General features: G+C 36.4%; 1 protein-coding gene across 3 annotated transcripts in view; it reads left to right on the top strand.

Annotated features, from left to right (window-relative positions):
• The window catches only part of ACVR1C (activin A receptor type 1C), a 61517-nt gene extending 52575 nt beyond the window's left edge, over positions 1–8942 (top strand). For all 3 annotated transcript variants that reach the window (XM_063092090.1, XM_063092079.1, XM_063092068.1), the window contains one exon: positions 8817–8942. In XM_063092090.1, the coding sequence (XP_062948160.1) occupies positions 8817–8942 (126 nt within the window). The remainder of the gene's footprint in view (positions 1–8816) is intronic.
• The last annotated feature ends 6238 nt before the right edge of the window (positions 8943–15180 follow it).

The raw sequence follows: 15180 nt of genomic DNA, 5'->3' as shown, positions 1-15180 counted from the left end.
CTTGTTTCACTTAATATGATTCTCTCAAGGTCCATCCATGTTGTTGCAAATGGCAGTATTTCATTCGTTTTTATAGCTGAGTAGTATTCCATTGTGTAGATGTACCACATTTTCCGTATCCACTCATCTGATGATGGGCATTTGGGCTGGTTCCAACTCTTGGCTATTGTAAAGAGTGCTGCGATGAACATTGGGGAACAGGTATACCTTCGACTTGATGATTTCCATTCCTCTGGGTATATTCCCAACAGTGGGATGGCTGGGTCGTATGGTAGATCTCTTTGCAATTGTTTAAGGAACCTCCATACCATTTTCCATAGAGGCTGCACCATTTTGCAGTCCCACCAACAATGTATGAGAGTTCCTTTTTCTCCGCAGCCTCGCCAGCATTTATCGTTCATAGTCTTTTGGATTTTAGCCATCCTAACTGGGGTTAGATGGTATCTCAATGTGGTTTTGATTTGCATTTCCCGGATGCTGAGTGATGTTGAGCATTTTTTCATATGTCTGTTGGCCATTTGGATATCTTCCTTAGAGAAATGCCTACTTAGCTCTTTTGCCCATGTTTTAATTGGGTTGCTTGTTTTCTTCTTGTAAAGTTGTTTGAGTTCCTTATATATTCTGGATATTAATCCTTTGTCAGATGTATATTTTGCAAATATTTTCTCCCACTCTGTTGGTTGTCTTTTAACTCTTTTAATTGTTTCTTTTGCTGTGCAGAAGCTTTTTAGTTTGATATAATCCCATTTGTTTATTTTTCCTTTGGTTGCCCGTGCTTTTGGGGTCGTATTCATGAAGTCTGTGCCCAGTCCTATTTCCTGAAGTGTTTCTCCTATGTTTTCTTTAAGAAGTTTTATTGTCTCAGGGTGTATATTTAAATCCTTAATCCATTTTGAGTTGATTTTAGTATACGGTGAGAGGTATGGATCTAGTTTCATTCTCCTGCATATCGATATCCAGTTTTCCCAGCACCACTTGCTGAAGAGGCAGTCCATTCGCCAGTGAATAGGCTTGGTGCCTTTGTCAAAGATCAGATGGCAGTAAGTGTGTGGGTTGATTTCTGGATTCTCTATTCTATTCCATTGGTCAGTGTGTCTGTTTTTATGCCAGTACCATACTGTTTTGGTTATTATAGCTTTGTAGTATAGCTTAAAGTCAGGTAGTGTTATGCCTCCAGCTTTATTTTTTTTGCTGAGCATTGCTTTGGCTATTCGTGGTCTTTTATTGTTCCATATAAATGTCTGAATAGTTTTTTCCATTTCTGAGAAAAATGTCTTTGGAATTTTGATGGGGATTGCATTGAATTTGTATATCACTTTGGGTAGTATGGACATTTTCACTATGTTGATTCTTCCAATCCAAGAGCATGGAATATCTTTCCATCTTCTTGTATCCTCTCTAATTTCTCTCAGGAGTGGTTTGTAGTTCTCATTATAGAGATTTTTCACCTCCTTGGTTAACTCAATTCCTAAGTATTTTATTTTTTTGGTGGCTATTGTAAATGGGCAGGCTTTCTTGATTTCTCCTTCTGCAAGTTCACTATTGGAGAAAAGAAATGCTACTGATTTTTGTGTGTTGATTTTGTATCCTGCTACTGTGCTGAAATCATTTATCAATTCCAACAGTTTTTTTGTAGAGGTTTTAGGCTGTTCGATATATAGGATCATGTCATCTGCAAACAGGGACAGTTTGACTTCATCTTTTCCAATCTGGATGCCCTTTATTTCCTTCTCTTCTCTGATTGCTCTGGCTAGTACTTCCAACACTATGTTGAATAGGAGTGGTGAGAGTGGGCATCCTTGTCTAGTGCCTGTTCTTAAAGGAAAAGCTTTCAGCTTTTCCCCATTCAGGATGATATTGGCAGTGGGTTTGTCATATATGGCTTTAATTATGTTGAGATACTTTCCCTCTATACCTAACTTATAGAGGGTCTTTGTCATGAATGAGTGCTGAACTTTATCAAATGCTGTTTCAGCATCTATAGAGATGATCATATGGTCCTTGTGTTTGAGTTTATTAATATAGTGTATCACATTTATTGATTTGCGTATGTTGAACCAACCTTGCATCCCTGGGATGAATCCCACTTGATCGTGATGAATAATTTTTCGTATGTGTTGCTGTATTCTGTTTGCTAGTATTTTAGTGAGGATTTTTGCATCTATATTCATCAAGGATATCGGCCTGTAGTTTTCTTTTTTGGTTATATCTTTACCTGGTTTTGGTATCAGGATGATGTTTGCTTCATAGAATGAGTTTGGGAGATTTGCGTCCGTTTCAATCTTTTGGAATAGTTTGTAAAGAATCGGTGTCAATTCCTCTTTGAATGTTTGGTAAAATTCTGCTGTGAATCCATCTGGTCCTGGGCTTTTCTTTGTTGGGAGCCTTCTGATAACAGCTTCAATCTCCTTTATTGTTATTGGTCTGTTCAAATTTTCTACGTCTTCACGGTTCAGTTTTGGGAGCTTGTGTGTGTCCAGAAATTTATCCATTTCCTCCAGATTTTCAAATTTGTTGGCGTATAGTTGTTTATAGTAGTCTCGAATGATTCCTTGTATTTCAGATGAATCAGTTGTAATATCGCCTTTTTCATTTCTAATTTTTGTTATTTGAGTCTTCTCTCTTCTTTTTTTTGTTAGCCATGCTAATGGTTTGTCAATTTTATTTATCTTTTCAAAAAACCAACTTTTTGATTCGTTGATCTTTTGAATTGTTTTTTGGTTTTCAATTTCATTCAGTTCTGCTCTGATCTTAATGATTTCTTTCCGTCTGCTAACTTTAGGATTGGATTGTTCTTGTTTTTCTAGTTCTTTAAGGTGAAGTGTTAGGTTGTTCACTTGCCATCTTTCCATTCTTCTGAAGTGAGCATTTAATGCAATAAATTTTCCCCTCAATACTGCTTTTGCAGTATCCCACAGGTTTTGGTATGATGTATCATTGTTTTCATTAGTTTCAATAAACTTTTTGATTTCCTGCTTGATTTCTTCTTGGACCCATATGTCATTAAGTAGAATGCTGTTTAATTTCCATGTGTTTGTATAGTTTCCAGAGTTTTGTTTGTTATTGATTTCTAGTTTTAATCCATTGTGGTCTGAGAAGATACATGGGATAATTCCAATTTTTTTGAATTTATTGAGACTTGATTTGTGACCTAATATGTGATCTATCCTGGAGAATGATCCATGTGCTGCTGAGAAGAATGAATATTCTGAGGTTGTTGGGTGGAATGTTCTGTAGATATCTGCCAATTCCAATTGGTCTAGAGTCTTGTTTAGATCTTGTGTTTCTCTACTGATTCTTTGCCTAGATGATCTGTCTAATATTGACAGTGGAGTGTTCAGGTCCCCTGCTATTATGGTATTAGTGTCTATTTCCTTCTTTAGGTCTAATAGAGTTTGTTTTATAAATCTGGCTGCTCCAACATTGGGTGCATACATATTTATGATTGTTATGTCTTCTTGATGGATCAGTCCTTTTATCATTAAGTAGTGTCCCTCATTGTCTCTTTTTATGGTTTTTAGTTTAAAGTCTATTTTGTCAGATATAAGAATAGCCACTCCAGCTCGTTTTTCTTTTCTGTTTGCATGGTAAATCTTTTTCCATCCTTTCACTCTTAGTCTGTGTGAATCTTTGTGGGTGAGGTGGGTCTCTTGTAGGCAGCATATAGTTGGGTCCTGCTTTTTGATCCAGTCAGCCAGTCTGTGTCTTTTAATTGGGGAATTTAAGCCTTTAACATTAAGAGTTGTTATTGAAAGGTGTTGATTTATTCCTAGCATTTTATTGGTTGTTTGGTTGTCTTAGGTGTCTTTTGTTCCTTGCTTTCTGATTTACTGTTTGGTTTCTTTGTTTGTTGGTTCCTTAGGTTGTAGATAGTGTTTTTGTTAGCTTGTTTTCTCTTCATGAATGCCATTTTTATTGTACTAGTGGGTTTAAATTTTTCTTAGGTTTTTATGGCAGTGGTAGTTATTTTTCAGGAACCAAACCCAGTACTCCCTTGAGGATTTCTTGTAAGGGTGGTCTTGTGGTAGTGAACTCCCGCAGTTTTTGTTTGTCTGAGAAATATACTATTTGCCCCTCATTTCGGAAGGATAGCCTTGCAGGGTAGAGTATTCTTGGCTGGCAATCTTTGTCTTTTAGTATTTTGAAAATATCATCCCATTCCTTTCTAGCTTTTAGGGTTTGTGATGAAAAGTCTGATGTTAACCTGATTGGGGCTCCCTTATAGGTGATTTGACGCTTCTCTCTTGCAGCTTTTAAGATTCTCTCTTTGTCTCTGAGTTTTGCCAATTTGACTATGACATGTCTTGGAGAAGGCCTTTTTGGGTTGAATACGTTTGGAGATCGTTGAGCTTCCTGGATCTGAAGATCTGTGGTTTTTCCTATACCTGGGAAGTTTTCTGCCACTATTTTGTTGAATATGTTTTCAATGGAATCTCCATTTTCCTCCCCTTCTGGAATACCCATGACTCGGATATTTGAGCGCTTGAGGTTGTCTGATATCTCTCTCAGATTTTCTTCCATGTCCTTGATTCTTTTTTCTTTCTTTTTGTCTGCTTGTGTTATTTCAAACAGCCCATCTTCAAGTTCAGAGGTTCTCTCTTCAACTTCGACAAGCCTGCTGGTTAAACTCTCCGTTGTGTTTTTTATTTCGCTGAATAACTTCTTCAGTTCAGCAAGTTCTGCTACATTTTTTTTCAGGACATTGATTTCCTTGTATATTTCCTCTTTCAGATCCTGTATACTTTTCCTCATTTCATCATGATGTCTAGCTGAGTTTTCTTGTATCTCATTCAGTTTCCTTAGAATTATCACTCGAAATTCCTTGTCAGTTATTTCAAGGGCTTCTTGTTCTATAGGATCTAGAGTATGAGATTTATTAACTTTTGGTGGTGTACTTTCTTGATTTTTTGTATTTCTGGTGTCTTTTTTTTGGTGTTTATTCATTGTGGCAGGGGGTTTCACAGTCCACCGGTTTGAGACTAATGACTAACTAGGATGTTGCTGTGGTTGCCAATTTGATATGGCTCCCACCGTGACTGCTCAGTTGGCCTCTAGTGTCTTGTGTGTGTGGTTGCCTCGGGTCTTGGGCTTCTCCAGGGATCCACCTTTCTGGTCAGCTTGGACTCTGCTGGGCTGGTGGATCACGTACCACAGGGTGTGTGATCTCTGTTGAGCTTTCACTTTCTGTACAGGACTTCTCCCCGTTCCGTGTGTTCTGGCCCAGGCTGTTAGATCGTGCAGTGGCGACCCCACCGGGTGTGTGGTTTCTGTCGAGTCTCCGCCTCCCTGGCCGCACGTCTCCCCCCTCTGTGCACACTGTGCTGGGCTGGGGTGTGTCTTCTGCACCCCTCGTCTATCAGCTGGGCCTTCAAGACCCTGCTCAGCACCGCCTCGCCTACGAAGTCTACCAGGTTTCTGCTAGGCACAGACGACCGGTCTCTCTGGGTGCCTTTGTAGCACTGTGTAGATCTTTCTCGGGTCTTGTTCACCTTTGTATCCCCCCGGTATAAACCGAGTCTAGTGCCCGCCTGCAGCCTGCTCTCCGGCAGGTTCAAGCGGACCTGGGAACTCTCCTACCACACTATTCCCAACCAGAAATTCGTTAGGCTTTTTTCCAAACCGGTGGTCGCAGAGATGGTATCTGCCTCCCAGTAACAGGAAGTTTACCGGGCCGGAGTCCAGGGTGTGGTGGAGTGACAGTCGGCCCGCCCGTACTTCCTAGCCCTCCCAACACTGGTCGGGACGCCCCACACCCCCAACCCCGCCAGAGAACCGCGGAGGGAGTGGGAGGGAGTGGGAGAGGAGGCCGGCCCGCAGGGTCCGGAAAGCCCCGCGCCAGGCCAAGCAAATGGGCTCAGTGATGGCCGCACCTGGGAAAATGGAGGCAGCACCGGGGCAGTGAGTGCAGGCGGGAGCCGCATGGGCATCCACCCCCCGAACAGAGCTGTGCCAGGGATCACTCACAGTGCTGTGCCAGGTCGGGTGCTCGCTCTGTCTCTGGTTTGTTGCCTTCCGTGTTCTCGGCACGGCGCTGTTCAGTCGCGGCGCCGCTCGGGCGCTCCCAGGAATCTTCTTTAATTCCGGCCTGAAACCTCGAATCCTGAATAGGGCAGCTGGTCGCCTTCAGCGCGGCCCCCGCCTCCGGGATCCTGGCTGCATCCACAGCAGCCCTGGCGCCGCGTTCCCTGTTTCAAGACTCGCTTTTGCAGCTAAGAATCAGTTCTTTTCCTGCTCCACACTTCAAAGCTGTTGCCTGTAAATGAGGCAGCCTCTCCTGCCGGGGGCAAAGTGGCGTTGAGCCCCCACGACCGGCCAGCAGCAGCAGTCCTCCCTTAAGAGATGGCCAGAGGAAGGTCCACAAGTTTCCCGGCTGCCTGAGGCCCAGTGGCCACCTTTTCCACCTCAGCTACTCCGCGCCAGCCGCCGCTGCCGCCGCCATCTTGAAAACTTGGCATTCTTGTTTTTGCCCCTTGAAACTTTTTTATGTTTCACCTTTGAGTATGATATCTGCTATAGTGTTTTTTGGTAAAAACTTAAATTAGGTTAAATAAAAGCTGGAGTTTGGTTTTAATGAACGCTTGCTCCCTATAAATGAGATGACGATACAGCATTTCTACTTTAGTCTTTTAATGTGACGAATTGCATTTATAGATTTTTCTACTCTTAAACCAATCACGCATTCCTGGAATAAGCCAGACATAGTTATTTTATATGTGATCAATTTTGTACATGCTGATATATGCAATTTTCATCCAGTAATTTAGTTCTGTCTTGTTTTATTTTAATCCCACATATTAGATATTGGTCTGATTTTATATCATCATTGTTTATTTAGACTTGTCCACATGTTTATCATTTTCATTGTCCAAAACTCCTTCTTGCCTCTCATGGCTTTCTTCTAAGATAATTTTCTGTCTTCTTGATGTGTCTCCTTTAAAAGTATTTTATCTTATTTTCTTTAGTGAGGGCCTAGTGGTTGTATGTTCTTTCAGTTTAGGAATGTCTGAAAATGAATTTATTTTGTCCTCAGTCTTGAACAAATAATTTATCGAGGCACACAAATGTAGCTTAACAGTTATTTTCTCTAAACAGATTAAAATTACTATTCCACTGTCATTTAACTTCCATTATTGCTGTTGAGAAATCAAATTTTTGTTTGATTTTAGGTGATTTATCTTTTCTTTATGATTACTTTAAGACCATCTCTATGACTTTAGTATTCTGCAGTTTCTCCGTTATGTATTTGGTGTAGATGTATCTTGGCTAATCTTGCTTGGAATTTCTGGACTTTGTAATTCTAAGGATTTGTGACTTTCTTCAGTTCTGGCAAATTCTGAGACATTATCTCTTTGAATAATTCCTCCTCTCATTTACTTTATTACTTATTTTTGGAGAACTCGTTGGATACATATTAGACTTTTCATTCTACTTTGCTTTTATTTTATTTGCTCATATTTTTAATGTTTGTTTTTACACTGTATCTCTCTCAAATTTGTCTTGCAGTTCTTTAATTCCATCTACAGATATGTTTAATATGCCATTTAACTCATCTATTGAGTTCTTCATTTCAGTTGTTATATTTTTCATATCAAGAAGTTTTATTGGTACTTTTTTCTTTTTTAAAAAAATAGTCTTGTTTTTTACTTATATTTTGAATTTTTCTTTTTCTTAATGTATTTTATGTACTTATTTTATTTCATTGAATTCTAGCATTTAACATTTTTATGGGTCTGCTTCCACTGTTTATTGTTTCAGTTGACACTCGCTTATGGTACCTTGCTTTCTCATGTGTTTGTGGATTTGCATTATGAGCTCAGGTTTACTGCAGTGTTTAAAGGCATGGGCTTGATTTTTTTTCTTCACCAAGAACCAAGACATAGGCAATTTCCCTTGTAAGTTTCCTTTCTGGGACAGATTCATCCTTAATTTCAGGACTTTGCAAGCATCTTGATCTGATACTTTCTATGTGTTTTGGGTTGTGTTTTCTGTATTTCCCTTTTGGCTACTAATTCTGACTTCTAGACCATGAGATCAGCAGACATCACCAGAGCAGCCACCTGCTTCAGTGATTTTCTGTATCCCTCTGGTTTAATGCATACTAATTGTTTTCCCCTCTGAGTATTTATATTATTTCTTTGTCAGTTCATTTATGCTGATTTTTTAAATTCGGAATTTTTTTCTTTGTAAGGGAAAGGCTAAGCCATATACCTCTTTTTAAAAAAATTATTTTAATTTATCAATATACAATGTAGTTGATTTTCATGTCCTTTTACCAATTCCTCCTTTTTCCTCTTCCCTGTTCCCTCTCCCCCCACCCATCAACTTCATATCTGTTCACTTGTCTTAACAAGTTCAATGATAAATTCAGAATTTTTGATATTGATGCTTAGGTCATTATTTTTATTGTGGTATAATTTATATATGGTAAAATGCACAAATCTTAGTGTACCACTGGATGAATGTTTTTTCATAAGTGTACACATGTATACTCACCACCCAGATCAAGATACAGGGAATTTCCAACCCTACCCATGTCTCTTCATGTCTTTCATGTTCCTCTTAGAGGATTTTAAAAGATAGCAATTCTACCACATTCCAAGAAATCAGTTTATTGAATTTTTAATTAAATTAGTCTCTACAAGGTTAATATTTGTATTTTGATTGGATTTTTGACTCTAATCTCCTTCACATACTGTTTTAAGTTAACTATTTCCTCTTCAAAGCTTAGCATCAGTTTCTGGGTTTGTGTTTTTGCTTCTTTCGTACTATGTTTTGTGTGAGTAGCTAAAGTCTTTGATGTTTTTTCTCTCTTAAAGGCACTCCGAGTCATGGGGAGAATAATGCGGGAGTGTTGGTATGCCAATGGGGCAGCCCGTCTAACTGCCCTTCGTATTAAGAAGACTATGTCTCAACTTTGTGTCAAAGAAGACTGCAAAGCCTAATGATGACAATCATGTAAAAAAAGTCTCTCACAGCTTTCTTTCCCACTTCCCTCTCTATGTGAATGTTTTTGCCTTTTTATTATTTTGTTGTTGTTGTTCTACCTCAATGATAATGCAGTACAGTATTTAAGTGCCCAAAGGCAGCATGAAAAGATAACCCTAAAGTTAAGCATGGGCTGGAGTTGACTTCATCTAATCTCAATGTTGTCTTTAATTTTATTGTGAAAAACAAAACATCACCTCATCTTTTTATTTAGTAAGAAAGAAATTACAAAAATGTAAGATAAGCTATAAAAAAATAATGAAAGTCATTAAGGTATAATTTTACTTGAACCAAGAGCACATGAATGAATAGGAAAAAAATGTAAAAGCACATTTTTTTTCTGAGATAAAAATATACTCATTAAAAATGTGAACTAGAGCATGCTATAGCTAAACAGAACTTTAGATCATGCAATATGTGTTTTTCCCTTTTTAAATTAGCAGAACCTTTTAAAAAATAAATATTTCTGTGAATCTTTATCTATAAAACATGTAAGAGTGGAGCTGCTCAGTGGGAGATGTGAGGTTGGAATTCCATTCACTTGGTCTCCCCTCTCTATTCCCTTTTCTTCATCATCCGCTGTTGCAGCATTCCTGAGACAAACAGTTTGAAAGCCACTAACCTTCTTACTTCCTCTCACTTACAAAAGAGGCAACTGAGAAATGTCCCAGAGACACACAGCTAATGGCAGAGCTGACACGAGGTCCAAATCTTGTGATAATCGACACTGTAGAGTTATCTAACTTCCTACTTTTCCTTGAATTCCCATAGTGCTTTTCTCTCTATGCAGAAACATCTTTCATTATATTTATAGTTTAGTCTTACAGATGGTGTATTGAGTTATTTTGCAGAATCGTAATGGACCTGCATGAAATCTCAGAACCATATCTACCTACATTTTCCTCAAAGAAATATCATAGTTATCCCATTTATTAATGAATATTAATGTTTTCTGAACACTTCCAAAGATTAATCAGACATAAACATCTATTGTCTGAAGTTGTCTTTAAAATGCAATTCAGAGGTCCCTATTACTTTGTAAATGCATATTTAGAAAGAAAGGGACAGAAGAGGAAAGAAGGAAATATTCTGAGAAAAATTTTAAAAACTCTTCAATGGAATTATCAATCAAACCCAACAGAGGGCATCAGCAACGGTAATAGATATTTCCCTACCCTTTCAAAATGACCCAATGGGAGCAGAAGGCTTACCTTCATTCTACTTTCTGTGGAGATAGAGTGATGAATATTTAACTGGACATTAAATGTTTCCTTCAAGTCTATAATACTGCTTTGGTGAAGGAGATTTAACATGGTGTCTTTTATTATTCTAAAACATTGTTTCTCAAACTCTGTTCCTTAGAACATTCTTCTGCTGAGATGATCCAAAACCTGAAGTGTTCTTATATAGCTTCTTAGAAAATGATACTGCACATTAGTATGTCATGTACTTTGAGGAATCTAGAAGTAAAAAATCCAGTTTTAAAACTGGATTTCTCAGTTTGACCATGATGAAACCCTTTTATTACGAGCAGAAGAAAATTTTTACTATCCCACATGTAAGTGTTCTACAAAGCACAACTTGGGTAACACTGTTCTACAGGTTATATCTATGTGTTTTCACATAGATCAAAATTTAGTTATTATACTTCATTTCATTATGGAAATATGTTACTGAATCCATTTTCGTTTGCCTGAATTAAGATAAGGAAAGCAAAAAAACTGACAGCTGTGGGGTTTACATATACTTTCATTCTTTTTCATGCATCCATCCATTTATCAAATAGTCATGGAGCACCCATATCTTGCTTGCCACAATATTAGATGTCAGAGGGAATAAAAAGTTAGATAGGTCCTGCTCTCAGGGATTTTAGAGTCTAATTTGGGAATGGGAATAGGGATATGAGTGTGTGGGAGAAGAAGGTAAATTGACAGATAAAATACAAAGTGGGATGTACTGAGTTCTGTATGACAGTGGGTTTCTAGAATACGTCTGAAAATCACTTTCAATTTGCAACACATTTGGAAAGCATCTTTATTTGGATATTACAGACAATCTAAATATATCATCAGTTTTAAAAAGTGCCTATGTGAAGGGATTTTGAAAAGAACTTATGTGAAGGGGTAATCTTGCTTGTGCTAGGTACCTTGATTTCTCATAGATTGTTTCTGCATATATGAGAATGAAATTATTTACTTACTGTGGTTGTACTCTAGTCTCAGATAAACAAAAAAATGTTTCCTGTTTTATTCATGTATGTTGGGTGAATATACTTATGGAATTTTTAAGAGAGGGTGTTTTAACATCTCCATTTTCTTTTTTATTATGTGTTATAATTTATTTGAGGGTATCTAAATATAATTCCATATTTTTTGGTTCAATTTTCATTCTGGAGAAATCTGTACATTTGTACACTTTGAGATATTTTTCTTGTTCCTGTGTGAACTGTAACTCCTAACTGAATAGTCCTATATTTCAATTACAAAATACATTTTTTTAAGAAAGGGGGTAGAGCAACAAAAATAAGAAAAGCATAAAAGTTATAATTTTTCCTGAACTCTCAACAGGATTTTACATAGAAAATGTTCACTTATAAAAATAGGATAATGTTTAAAGAATAAGGCAGATTTACTGTATATACCTGTGCTGTTAAATTTTATATTATTTGTTGTTAATGGAGTCCCAGTATGTAATATTTATTTCTTTTCAATTTTGTTATGAGAAAAAAAGTTTTTCTTAGGTTAGGCTCAAAGTATAAGTGCTCTTTGCTCCTTTTAGATATTTTGGCTTTAGGGTATAATACAAAGCTTGGGAAAATGCTATTATGAATTTTCAGTACTGTATAAAATGGTAATGGGATTTATATGCAGCATCACTTTCCTAAAATAAGAGAAACATTATGTGTTGTCAATATTTCAGCATGAACTTGTTGCCTTATAAGTTATGCATTTAAGTTTGTAATTGATACAGATTCTGTTGTATGATTTCTTCTATGTCTAAAATATTTGGCATGTCATATCTAGAATTCTTAATTTACGTTCTGACTTGAGAGTTAAGTAAAACATGACTGTCGTGAACTATTTTAGGCATAGCACTTTCTTTTCATCTTTATACTTTCAATTAACTTTGCATTTTAAATTTCCATGATTGTATGAAAATAGTAACCTGGCTGCAGTGTCTGAAGAATCAAAATCAACTTTTATTTAAAAATGAAAATCTACAATAGATTCATTCGGTTAGGGGTTCCACCATAATCTATTATTTTAATAATTCTACTACTGTAGAATTATTAAACAAAACAAAACAAAACTACTTCTACTTTCCTGAAATTTTGCCACCATATGACTTGCTGGGGCAGAGAAAACTCAGGGCTATCTTGGAGTCTGCGCAAAAGGACCAGGGAACAAACTTAGCAAATCACCTAAAAGCAGGAAGCTGACGGTTGCCATTATACTAAGTTCACATGAACAACTTAAAATTGTTTGGCAGGGAATAGTTTTTGATTTATTATTTAAAACAAATATAAAAATTTACGTGGTTTTGGTTAATAAATCTATTTAAAATGTGGAAATTGTATTTCCCATCCGGAAATTAGGAATGTAACACTAGCAAATGAATAAAAGCTGGCAGTTTTTATATCTTCAATTATCATTCCTTTAAATAAATTCATAAATACAACATTATAAGCTACTTAGAAATGTTTAGTGTTAGTATCTTAAAATGGTGTCATTGTAGTTTTTGAAGTATTTTTGAAGTTTTGTGAAACATTTACTTCTGGGTTTGACGATTTTTTGTTAGAGCTCCGTATGCTAATACCCACATGAACTTAATTAGCTATTTTAGTGACGACAGTAATCCCTTTGATCTTGAAGCCTTCTTTTAAACAAAAATGTCAGTTGCAATGTAAAATTTTCATAAACATTTTTATATTAAGTAGAATTTCTATAATATAATTAGGCAGTTTTTCAAAGCATCTTAATGCAAATATTCAGATATTTGATTTTCTTTTTTTCCATGTAGCCTTTCTTTCATGTTTCATTATTCTTCTCACCTCCTTTTTATTAATATTTCCTCACAGTCTTCCAAAATTATTGTTAGTTCCTAATTTTAAATAATAACTATTAATTAACTTACTCTTTCTGGAATTTAGCCTTCTAATGAAAAGGAATCCCTTAACAGTCTAAATTATTTCAGATGTGTCACAGCCAAAAAAGAAAACCAGAATTTGGCAATTAGAAAGAACCTAAGAGATTTAAAAACCTGATTCCAATATTTTAGAGATAAAGAAACCAAGGATCACAGATTAAAAGACTGCTAGTAGTAGAACTAACATGAAAACCCCATGGTGACACCCACTATTGTGCCCTACCATATTCCCAACTTTTACTAATTAAAAAATTAATTAGCATGCATCTAAACCTACCTTAAATGTTTGCTAACACAATGTGCCATTTAACGATGACAGTCAAATCCCACCTCTCTTTGTATTTCTACTATAGTAATTTGCTCATTCAGGGTGAGGTCAGTGAGAAAAACTAAAGTAGACTAAGGAAGAGTTAGTTGTAAAATAGTTATCAAGCTAGATAGTTCTCAACTTGGGTGCTGATAAAAGTGATATATAAAATTTAGGAACTGAGAGTATAGAATTTTTTAGTGTAAGTAATGATTAGAGAAGTTTCATGACTCTTCCTCCCCCCTTCTATATTGTTCTTTCTCTTTCTGCATTGGAATGGGGTGAAAGATGATTTGGTAGTTGAATTTGGGACTATGTCTAGGGACATATTATTTGACTTCTCTTTTTTAGTTTCTCATTCATTTGTCTTCAGCATTCATCAACTCCAAATCACTCTATAATTTCTGCCCTTCATTAGTTGTATTCTAGCCCTGTCCAGATTGCTGCACACTGAAATTCTTAACAGAATTTTAATTTCCTCACTTAAGTATCAGAGGTTTCTCTTCATGACTTCTTCAGTAATTTTTCATCTGGCACTAAAGAGAGAATATTTGTTAACAGCAGAAATGGCTTTCTTTTAAACCTTAAAAAGACTAGCTGTCTAGTTATATTCTAGCTTTCAGCAAATATATAAAAATGTCTGCTATTGCTTTAATGCTAAATTCCACTTGAGAGACAGTGACTTGGAAAGAGAATGTGAGATATATGTCCCATAATGTGATTGCTAAATTTATCTCTGCTAGATTTCATACCATTGCTTTGTTTACTTTTGCCATCTTTTAAAAACTAAGCCATTATGCCATATGATTTGGAATATAATATTTGATTGAAATTAGGTAATAATCCCCATTTAAACATTTCTCTGTTAAGAACTGCCAGGATACTTCTTTATTTCAGTCGTGAGTGAATACAACATTTGGGAGAATATGAACTCTTCCTTATAAGCCAATATTTTCAGATATGACTATATTTTCTGATTATTGGTACATGTTATCTCACAGGAAGTTTTTCTCTCCAAACCTAACACTTTTAGCTGCAGGATTTTTACCCTAGGCTACGTGAATCTGAATGTTAATATGGCCACTAAGAATTTGAGTGCATTAGGAAATTAATCTTATACCCACTGTCACTACATCCATTTGGACATTTAGCTCTACACAAAAACTTTGAGCTAAGGGGTAGGTGTGGGCTGAAATCCAAACTGTGGTTAGCTCCTCAACCCAGACATAGTTTTACATTTTGCAGAAAAGCACCTTAGCTCTTATATTTCTTCAGATCATGGCCCTGCTTATACATATTTAGAAAATGAGAATTAAAAATTCAAAATGGTTCTTGACATCTGCAAATTGAATAGGGAACTTAGAACACAATATATATATGTTGGCATTTCCAAGAGGAGAAGAGAGATTGTGTGTTTATCTTGTTTTAATTTTTCAACTCAGACAATCTGCAGCAAAGCACGTGAGTCCTGATTTTGATATCTCCATGAAATTTTCATTCTATGCACAGAGCTATTCATTGACTTTGCCTGTGAAGAGAGGATTACATGTCTAAGTTCTGTCTAACAAATGCAGGCACAGAATGAGATTTGCCAGTATCTCCATTCCTTCCATAAGCTAAATAATAGTAACTAAGTATTTTTAAAGATCCAGCTGTTTTTTCACTTTATATAAAGAGAGGGTATAGTGTCAACACTGTGTACTCTGATTCTAGACTGGAGAAGATTATTCAAACTTAATCTG

Source organism: Cynocephalus volans, chromosome 1, assembly GCF_027409185.1.
Source record: "Cynocephalus volans isolate mCynVol1 chromosome 1, mCynVol1.pri, whole genome shotgun sequence".
Lineage (NCBI taxonomy): Eukaryota > Metazoa > Chordata > Mammalia > Dermoptera > Cynocephalidae > Cynocephalus > Cynocephalus volans.
This window is presented reverse-complemented; position numbering and strand designations above follow the sequence as displayed.